The following is a 10681-nucleotide window of genomic DNA, read 5'->3' as shown; positions in this document are numbered from 1 at the left end:
ATGCATTACTTCACACACAATATCTACAAAATTTAGCATGATCTAACAAACATTTATAACTATTTTAAGAGTTGGCTACTTCATATGAATTTGTATGATGTATGTAATGCAAACACATACGATTTCGGAAAAAGATCAAGAATAAATCTTACTGTAACCATCACTTGCGTGAAGCAGCTTGTCTTTAAAAATGCATGAATGAGATTATGACAAACTTTAAGGAATAAGCCACTTCGTAATATAGCTGTGGATTTCCATAGGATTGTGTTGATAGTTTGTGTAAAACTCATACTTTTAACGAACAGCACAAAAATGAACATTCATTTACATACGCTCATATTGTTTCAAACCTGTATGGCTGTATTGTGTGGAATAAAAAGATAAAGTCTAGCAGAATGTCCAGTGTGAAAGTAGATTGGTGTTTATACTCTTCTTTTAGTGTTACACACAAAGAATGTAATATAGGCTTGAAACGATATAAGAATGAATAAATGCAATAAAATTAAATAAATGCAATCCATTAACTGAAACATCTACCCTCAAGGCATAAAAGGTTTATTAAAAGATCCATGCTGCAAACTAATAAATCATTGACCAAAATCTGAACAAAGCAACATAGGTGTTCTCATGAATAAATGTGCTCAGACTGCCCTCTAGTGTTAAGAGTGCTATTTGCCCAAAAACCTTCCAATGTTTTGTTCTGCAGTCACAGTACATAAACTAAACATGCAGTGGTTTGGCATGGTTTAGCCTGATCTAGACAACTAATGAGACTCACTAAATATCTGAATTATGATATATAGCAATAAAAATGACCATTTTTGAGTATAATGTTCTCCCTGAATTAAAATCATATAAATATGCATCCATGTTTTTCACAAACTCCCATAAAAAAATAGTGACCAGTGATAAATCTTAGTGGGTTTGAAAGCAGCTCATACTAATACTAATATTTGTAAATATTTGTGAGGTTAGACAGGAGTGGAAATAGTACATTTAAATGTTCTCCCTTGCTTGTAGACAATTCCTCTTGTCCTCCTAGATACTGAATTGAAAGGCAGTTTATGCTTAAAGTAAACTAGATGTAAACAAAAATTAGAACCCTCAGTTGAAAGCAAAATAAACAAAACTAACATGAAGCTAAAAGTTTTGCAAGGACGATTAAATAAAACACTTGCAATCTTACAAACTTGTTTGTATAACTCAAGATTACTTTCTACTGTTTTCATCAATGTCTGGGAAGTCAATCACCATGTTAAATAGCAGGCATTATTTTGGACCTTTAGAGTGTAATGTATATGAGGCCTGTTTTATATTTCATATTATTATCACACAATGTACTTAATTGTGCACCAGTAAAGATGTATGATGGCACCCAGTGCAAGATGTCACATTATGGGTTGTCTCGTTGTTGGCGCTTACTTGCCAGCATACCCCTCCAATCATCCGCCCAGGACAGAAGTCGCCTTTGGGAGGGGTTTGGTGGCAGATGCTTGTTGTGACAGGCAGTGAAAAGGATGTGCTCCCAGGAAGGATTGGGCTCCACACCTTCAACGGAAAAAAAAAAATAACAGAACTTGTGACGTCGATGTATTACACGTGAACTCTGGGTCAAAACAGACACAAGATCCAGTTCATACTCACCCAGGATATCAGGTTTATCATCAATGAGAATGTCTCCGGTCACTATGGTCTTGTCTCTGGTCAGGATGATCTGCTCCAGGAACTCAGGGCCCAGGTGTTTCTCTACCCATGCATACTGGGGACAAACACACTTAATGAGAGGGATCCATGGAAGCTAATAGAAAACTCACTGAAATACAGACTCAAAAATTATTCAGCTTGTCAATTAGTTAGACCAAATGGGGTATTATGTACACAATGACACATGTTCTGTATCACGTGGCCACAAATTAACAGTTAAATTAACCGGTCAATGTCGGTTTACGAGAATCTTACCTTTTCGTATGGACAGTAGCTGTAATGCTTTATTGGACTGGTGCAAATGAAGACATCTGTACTGGGTGAAGAAAGAAAAATCAGCTCTTAAAGACCTAGCAATGGTCTCTTTAAAGTTGTTATGAAATTGTGTAAGATATGTGCTTACCTCTAATGCAAGTTCATAGTCCTATACTGTACATATGACACAATGTAGTTTATAACCTACTTCTCCATCTTGAACATCTCCTTCACAGCCTCCACTCCTCCAGGAACAGGGTCCAGCTCGATAAAGAAGTTCTTTGACTCCCAAATGCTGATGGCCTTGTCCTGAAGTCAAAAGAATCAACTGCATTTTTATTAAGTTCATTGAAGATATGTGTCTGTCTCCAAATCTAGTCAGCAGGTTTCTGCACCTTTTGATCATTGAACCCTTTACAACAGGTAACGTTTTTGAATGGAAACAGCACTGACCATAAATAGACAAATCTATTTGATAGTATCATATCAAGCATAAAAGTCCCTTCACCCAGTTTAATGACCTACCCAGACAACATTTTTGGGATGTACCTATGATGTCCAGAAATGCTGTCTGGGTAGACATTTCATTATACTGGTTTCCTACAGTCAAACCTGGAAATATTAGGTAACTTTAGAATTGTGATGACATTATACACTTTGTGATATTAGGTACCACAAATGTACATTTAAGACTTAACATACTTACACACAGGTCGCTTCTCAGATCACCGTACTGCGTCGACACCCAGAAGCCTCGTCTGTCCTCTAAAGATAAATACGGCTCGTTCGGATACCTCGCCTTGAATTTCTTTAAAAATCCTCCCTCGAAATCCGCGATCACACCGTCCATGTCCACCAGGACTCGAAGTCTCCTGTTATTCATGGACATGTTGGCACTACATTTAAAGTGAAAGGGAGCGCTTCTCTCAACCCACCGCACGATCCTCGGCAGTAAAGTCATGATCGAACCGCAGGTGAAGCTCTTCAAAGTCCACCGATCCAAATTCCTACAAATCTAACGCTGTCACTTTGCAATGTGCAAAGTTTCATTTATTCATACGTGTACGGGGGGCTGTTTTGTTACCGAATGAAGCCGGTCCTATTGTAACGTTACCTCTTTTAATTCTATTATCTCTATTGTTTTGCACATTGTAAACACGTTTCTCTTTGTTACAGTGTCTTTTGTTTGTTTCGGCGGGGTCAGAGGGTCGCAATTTCATGTTTTCCAGTCGGTGGTGTTGAATTGCAGGGTTGATCTCCCCCTACAGACCCGTTTTTGGATTTGTTTACAGCTGTACAAACGCCTAAAAGTGGAAAGAGGAGGAAGTGTCGGATTAAGGCTAACGCAACCTATATCAAATATGTGTAGCAATATTAAAAAGTAGTATACACTGTTTCATTGCATACTCGTTGTTTATTTATTCCATACTGTAAAGTAGTGGTTATTTCTAGTGTAAATGGTCACGGAACATCCCGGCCCAAGATAATTTACTGAGTGAGAGATAACGCACTCAAATGTTGTAAAGTGGGTCACTCAAAAATAAAAGTGGGTAAAATACCAACGAGTTGTATTAACATTGTCATTAACATCAAGTGTAGCTCATTGAACTTCTGTGAAACATGTCAATGTTTAACAAAAATATGATGGTAATAGCAAACGGAATAATTGCATGCGGTGCATTGAATGTAAACATAAAATAAAGATGAAAATGGGGTACATTGATATTTTTGTAGATTTCCCTAAAAAAAATTTACTTTTTAGAAATTGTATCGAGTTGTCTGTTTTACAGATATATTAGATGTCTGAACATATAACATTAAAACTAATGTCACGCAATAACACGTTATTCTACGTTCAAACTGAAATGTTAAGATGTTTTTGTCTGTTTAAAGACACTTCCGCCTTCCCTGGACATGATCCGAAGAGGATAATCTATGCTGTTAGAGAATCTTTGTCCAAGACACTGGCACCGGAAGAAATAACAAACTCAAAATGTAGCTTTCAAAGGCCAAATGCCAGTTTGGTTTGAATAAAAAAAAACACACACAATAAAGAATTGGCATGTGTCTACGCAACAAAGTCTTTGAATTGTCTTAGATTGTGGCCGTTTCTCAATATGCGTTCTTCAGCGGTCCTGTGTCCTCGAGCTCTCGCTCTACGTCATCAACAAGAACAGAGAACGCATGAAAGTAACCCGGAAGTTTTATATTAAATCGAAACAAATTTACAAATAAATTAAGCATCAAATAAACAGAATTGACAAATCATTTAAAAAAAACTACAACACTATAACAGGCGGACAGAACAAATATCAATTTGACAGTGATGTGCTTTTTTTAAAAAAAAAATCTAAATTATATATTACACAAAAAAGTGAAACAAACAAAACTAAATAAATAATACACATACCAACACAAGGGGATTTAGATGGTTACAAGGCACTTATCTCACTGAAAAAAAGAGCTAATGTAACAGCCTTATCACTGTGTAATCTCTCAAGTGAAAAAGACATGGTGTTAAGATCATTTACAAAATGAGGAAAGGAAGTAGGGGGTTTTAAATACCTACATTTATGAATAAAGAATTTGGCAAGTCCGAAAGGGTTATTAACCAGATAATGTTGTGTACAATCTTTCTTAAGAACGCCAAACCTAATTTGTTTATAGCCAAAGGGGATTACATGAATATTAACAAGAATATTTTTAATTCCAGAATAATTTGGAGTAGTTACATTCCATAAAAATGTACTCAGTTTTTTCAATGCCATTCCCACAAAATTAACAACAGTTTTCCCAGAAAGTACCCGTATGCGTTCTCGATATCAAGGATGCATTGTGTGCAGCCTTGCGCGCCTACGGAATATGCTTGAAGTCCCAGAAGTCACTGCGGCGCGTCCATCCAAATTCGTTCTTTCGAGGCTGCCTCGCAAGACCGGTCTCCACAAAAACACAAGTCAGTTCTTTGCGTTCTTGGAATTGAGAAACGGCCTATATGTACCGTGCGTTTTAGCTTCCAAGTGAAACGAGACATCTGGTCATTTCCTTGAAATCTCGCGGAATCTGAGCTGTCACTCAAGCCTCGCGATATTTGTTTGCCGTTGGCGGCTCTGGGCCCGTCCCTTCTGTACAGCAGAGCTGCTTCTGACATTTGAATGAAAAACAACCTCACAAAAGCGCAAAACGATGGCTTCAGCTTTGGAGCAGTTCGTAAATAACGTGCGGCAACTCTCCGCTCAAGGTACGACCGATTACACGGCTCGTGAACACTCTGAAGTAAAATCACTCTAACGTACACATCGGCTAAGTAGCTTAATGCTAAAACCCGAATAGCATGATAGGTTAGCTTGAAAGTATGCTAGTTGTTTATATTTCATACAGTAACGCATGGTATTTGGACATTATTGATAGCATCAACATTTTACTTTTGTCGTATTTAGACATTTTGTCTTAGCTTGAACTGCTAAGGTTTTATCCTGTTCCAATGACTGAACGTGTCACGTTAGCTGAGTCATAAAACATGAATCATATTGAATGAATTTCGGAAGTGGCAGTAAAATACTATGCTGTGATCAGTTTATGTCTTAATCTGTCACATGACTTTTGCAGTGGTAAAGGTATGCGCAGGTGTACATAATTTTAGATCACAAACCTAACGTTACTTATTAAACATCATAATGTTTACTTTGCTGATCTATATGCTGATCTGCACCATAATTATTGTTGCTTAGCATAGACTGTACAACACTAATTGAAACGGACCGGACGAAATCATTACAACTTCAATACCTTGATTTCATGTACACTTTTCATGCTATTTCAGCGTTTTTGGCCATAACTTTACAATTATGTTTCCTGGCTTACAGGTCAGATGACCCAACTATGTGAGCTGATCAATAAAAGTGGGGAGCTTCTGGCCAAGAATCTCTCTCACCTGGACACTGTTCTTGGAGCTTTGGACATCCAAGAACACTCCCTTGGTGTGTTAGCTGTCTTGTAAGTTATTGACTTCTTGTTGCTGCTTTTGTAGTGCTAAAACTATTATAAAAAAATTCAGCATTTATTTAGGCAAAAAAAGGTGATCTTGCCAATTAAACGGACAAGTAAAAATTAAAATCAGTGCAATTTACAATGCTTTTGTTGTATATTTGTAGAAGTATTTAGTTTGTTCTGACTGCATTACAGGTTTGTGAAGTTTTCCATGCCAAACATCCCTGATTTCGAGACCTTGTTTTCCCAAGTCCAGCTCTTCATCAGTACCTGCAATGGAGAACACATCCGATACGCAACAGACACATGTACAATAAATAGCAAAATAAACAAACTTTACTTTACTTTTTAATCTTTTGTTTTTCTATGCTTTGATTGCTGTATTTCCCTTACAGTTGCTGGTCTCTGCCACCAGTTGACAAATGCTCTTGTAGAAAGAAAACAGGCAAGTTTACTCTGTTGTTTGTGAAAGTTAAGTAAATTTGAATTTAAACAGAACGTCACATTAAGTTCTTCTTTTCTCCCCAGCCGTTACGTGGAATAAGTATACTCAAACAGGCCATAGATAAAATGCAGATGAACACAAACCAGCTTACCTCAGTTCATGCAGACCTGTGTCAGGTGAGTTGGGAAACTAAACAGCTGGATAACAGTATTGGGTCTTTGCTGTCTACCTCCTACATAGACTTTCTATGACGTACACTTGGGACGAGACAATTGTCACTCATAACTTTATTTACACAGACGGTATTATGTTTTGTTATGTAACGAATGTTATAATGCTCTATTTACAGTTATGCTTATTAGCTAAGTGCTTCAAACCTGCCGTACCGTTCCTGGAGTTGGACATGATGGATATTTGTAAGGAGAATGGAGCGTATGATGCAAAGCCCTTTCTATGTTATTACTACTATGGTGGCATGATCTACACAGGTCTGAAGAACTTTGAACGGGCACTGTATTTTTTTGAACAGGTATTTATCTTTTTTATGCAGTTTTTGGTTTGTCTCCAGTTTTGAGACAGGTTTAAAATAATAACTCTTTGCATTTTAAGGATATTTTACATCTTTTTTTTACATCACGTCTTGATATTCATGTAATTAGATTGCAATACAGTGTTGCTGAGGTTTGTTTGACCTGCAGAAGCATCAAGATCATATAAATGCTTCATTCATTCATTCATTCATTCATTCATTCATTCATTCATATTTAGTGAATTTGCAGTGTATCGCCCGGTCCTAGCTTCCATCACTTTCTTGTTAGTGATTAAGAAATTTCATCTCTGTTTCTTCAGGCAATAACCACTCCAGCAATGGCTGTCAGTCACATCATGTTAGAAGCATACAAAAAATACATCCTTGTGTCACTCATACTTCACGGCAAAGTACAGCAGCTACCCAAATACACATCACAGATCGTGGGGCGATTTATCAAGGTGAGTCACAACATGACTATGTAGCTTTTTCTTTGCACTGGATTCAAGAAAGTACTTTTTAAGCATATAATTTTTTATGTTTATTTATGTTCCAAAGCCACTCAGTAATGCTTACCATGAGCTGGCTCAGGTGTACGCCACCAACAACCCAGCAGACCTCCGTGCTCTGGTCAACAAACACAGCGAGACGTTTACACGGGACAACAACACTGGCCTAGTCAAACAATGCCTGTCATCGCTCTACAAGAAAAACATTCAGAGGCTAACCAAGGTCAGTGAAACTAGGTTTTAAAGAGACTGTGATAGTCATGGGGGAATATTTTCCCATTACTGTCACAGCCCGTTTAAAAGGTAATTCTTTGTTTTTTTATACTTTGTTAATTTGAGTAGATTGTTATGTATTGACTACATTGTATTCTTTTGTTAAATGGAATGCAATAGTTGTTTTGTGAATCAGAGTATAAAATCTCACCTTAAAACAGAAACAACAATGTATTTGTTCTTTCGGTTGACAGACATTCTTGACGTTATCCTTACAAGACATGGCAAGTCGAGTTCAGCTCTCCGGCCCTCAAGAAGCTGAGAAATATGTCCTTCATATGGTAGGAGGCCTCACAATTACATACAGCTCTTCAAACCACATCCGTTTATTTTACATAGATTTCTGTCAGATGTCCCTTTAAGATTCATTGAACTTTTCACTAAATAGTTTTGTGGTGACTAACGTTTTCCTCTGTGAAATAATCAGTTTGTTTTCCAAATGTGGTTTTGTGTATCACTACACAAAACAGGATACATTACATAAATAACTAGGGGTTCTGTTCGCTGTTGAAGTTTGTTGGTGTTTTTCGTGTTTCACAGATTGAGGATGGAGAGATTTATGCAAGTATCAACCAGAAAGATGGCATGGTCTGTTTCCATGATAACCCTGAAAAATACAATAACCCTGCAATGCTCCACAAAATAGATCAAGAGGTTTGTAATTATGCTTTTGTTTTTAATTCACTGCTATTGTATAAGATAACAAGGTCACAAAATCTAAATAGCTGTCTGAGAACAGTGCATAAATGTATGAAATTAGCCCCCATATTTTTGTCTCATTTATTTCACCTGTAACATTAACACATGAAAAGTATTATTATGAAATTCAACCAATCTTTTTATTATAATGTACCTGTATTTATAAAATAAATATTTATATACTCGTATGCATTACAATATGCATGCTGATATTTTTTGCACTATTTGTGTTACAAAATATTTAATCTGTAAACTCTGTCTCACCTTTAACCCTTACGTAGATGCTGAAGTGTATAGAGTTGGATGAGAAACTAAAGTCTATGGATCAAGAAATCACTGTAAACCCCCAGTTTGTGCAAAAGGTACAATCACATTTTTTTATTACAAATCAGTACTCGGAGAGGACAGATTTTGATTTCAGCCTTTCATTTCGCTTTGTCTCTCAGAGTATGGGAACGCAAGAGGATGACGTTGGCAGCAAGACATCAAGCTACTCCTGAGGAGACTGGGTGGATCACTGCTTAGCCCCGCCTCTTTCCCCTCATCCCAAAGCTGGAAATCCTTCACGAGAGCAAAATCAGTTCTGTTGAATATGGACTATATTGAAGGAAAACATAAATGTGGAATGACCTTTTTTGTTTCGTCACAGTGCACCCTAAACAAGAACTCATTTTTGTCAGTGTTTTATTTATCAATGCTTGGTTGAAACGCCACTGCATCATTTACGATCATACAAATAAAGATACTGGACTTCTTTGTTCAAAATTAGATTTGTATAATTATCGTCATGTCAACACTACAGAATGATGGGCAGTTGGATGGGGAGAGGCATACAGTATATTATTACATCCCTCATAAAATACTAGCCACATATAATGGCGACTATAGTAGACCTACTTTTGATGGAAGTAGTATTAATATCAACGGGGAAGGAAGTTAGGACTTTTACAGTTGTGAAATGTAAAAAAATGTATCGGACCAACTTGTCACCTTTTGGCAAAATGCGCCATTTTGCATCCAAAATGGGTGATTGTGATTCGTCTAGATTCAATGAGTTTTTGAAAATAGGGGGTGAGCGGGGTCGCGGTCAATGAAGTTATGAGAATCATGCAGATGTGGTAACGATGTAAAATCACTCACTAGCCAGTTTGCGGGTTGTTTAAATGTTGTGCAGATTGAGCGCACATACTCAACTCATGAATCAATATTAGATGCACAACACCATGTGCATTTCTGACTTACTTCAATGCAACCGTCACTAAGCAACAGGTAAAGGTGTGCTCATTTACTCACCCTCATGACATTTCAAACCTGTATGACTTACTTTCTTCAGCAGAACACTGAAGATATTTGAATAATGTTGGTAACAGAAAACCGTAGGTCCCCATTGGCTTGCACTTTTTGTGTCAATGGGGACCAACGGTGTTCTGTTACAAACATTATTCTTTTGTGTTTTGCAACAGAAAGAAAGGCATAAAGGTTTAAAAGGAAAATTGGGTGAGTAAATGATGACAGAATTTGCATTTTCGGGCGAACTATCCCTTTTGAGTTTGTTGTAAAGTCTTTGTTAAAAAGACTGTGTGTGTAAGTTTTTGTTATGAGCTTCCGTTTTTATTTTACTTTGTTACTTACAACACAACAGTTCTACCTTTTCAGGGTCTTAACTGGAGACGCACAAATCCTAAAACATCCTAAATGACTAAAATATTTTCTACTTGTCACAGGTGTACATTTTCACTACAATAACACACTATAACAAAGTTGGTGAACAATAAGTCGATATAATGATCACATTTTTTTCGAAGCACATTTTAGCAATTCCAAATCACATAAATTCTAAAAAACTACCATATACAGTATAATTGTTAACAGTTGTATAAAGTGACACCTTTTGTTCAGGTTTGCATTATTATAAAGAAGATTTTCTTTCACGTGAAGACAAATGAGAGGGAGCATCACCATTTCCACTTGTAACACTGTTTGGGGAATTTATCTCAGAATCTGTTTTTGGGAGTTAAATTTAAGTTTATCTTCAACCCTGAAAGGTCTTTGATTTGAACTGGTGCTAGTCCTTCAATGTCACCTAAATAACTTTTCTGTATGCTTGTTTTTATTGAACAAAAAGGACAATCACATAGTCCAATCCGGTTAGTTTATTTTATAGTAGAGAAGCAATAATAATAGTGAATAATGTATGAGAATGTCAGTCTCTTAATGTTCTGCCTTACATCTCCTTTTATCCCCCACTGAATATACTAAACATACACAATTGCTACAAAA

At 36.8% G+C, this 10681-nt stretch overlaps 2 protein-coding genes across 3 annotated transcripts; one reads left to right on the top strand and one right to left on the bottom strand.

The window, feature by feature from the left end:
• Positions 1 to 520: 520 nt before the first annotated feature.
• On the bottom strand, positions 521 to 3437 carry LOC130569349 (5'(3')-deoxyribonucleotidase, mitochondrial-like). The gene is made up of 5 exons (XM_057358942.1): positions 2666 to 3437; positions 2168 to 2268; positions 1960 to 2020; positions 1645 to 1759; positions 521 to 1548 (listed from the first exon to the last, which is right to left on the bottom strand). Exons 1-5 carry the CDS (start codon positions 2918 to 2920, stop codon positions 1394 to 1396), a joined length of 687 nt encoding a protein of 228 aa, XP_057214925.1. The 5' UTR covers positions 2921 to 3437; the 3' UTR covers positions 521 to 1393.
• Positions 3438 to 4767: 1330 nt separating this feature from the next.
• cops3 (COP9 signalosome subunit 3) lies at positions 4768 to 9169 on the top strand. Of its 2 annotated transcripts, XM_057358939.1 has the most exons (12): positions 4768 to 5197; positions 5823 to 5952; positions 6142 to 6254; positions 6342 to 6391; positions 6475 to 6567; positions 6741 to 6920; positions 7241 to 7381; positions 7479 to 7652; positions 7897 to 7983; positions 8243 to 8356; positions 8683 to 8763; positions 8848 to 9169. In XM_057358939.1, the coding sequence occupies exons 1-12, from the start codon at positions 5143 to 5145 to the stop codon at positions 8899 to 8901; spliced, it is 1272 nt and encodes a 423-aa protein (XP_057214922.1). In that variant the 5' UTR covers positions 4768 to 5142; the 3' UTR covers positions 8902 to 9169. The 2 variants fall into 2 exon arrangements, with proteins under 2 accessions (XP_057214922.1, XP_057214923.1); XM_057358940.1 differs by lacking the exon at positions 4768 to 5197 and having other exon boundaries at positions 5826 to 5936.
• The last annotated feature ends 1512 nt before the right edge of the window (positions 9170 to 10681 follow it).

This window comes from Triplophysa rosa, linkage group LG18 (assembly GCF_024868665.1).
Source record: "Triplophysa rosa linkage group LG18, Trosa_1v2, whole genome shotgun sequence".
Lineage (NCBI taxonomy): Eukaryota > Metazoa > Chordata > Actinopteri > Cypriniformes > Nemacheilidae > Triplophysa > Triplophysa rosa.
The sequence above is the reverse complement of the archived record's forward strand: the minus strand, read 5'-3'. Positions and strand labels throughout refer to the sequence as shown.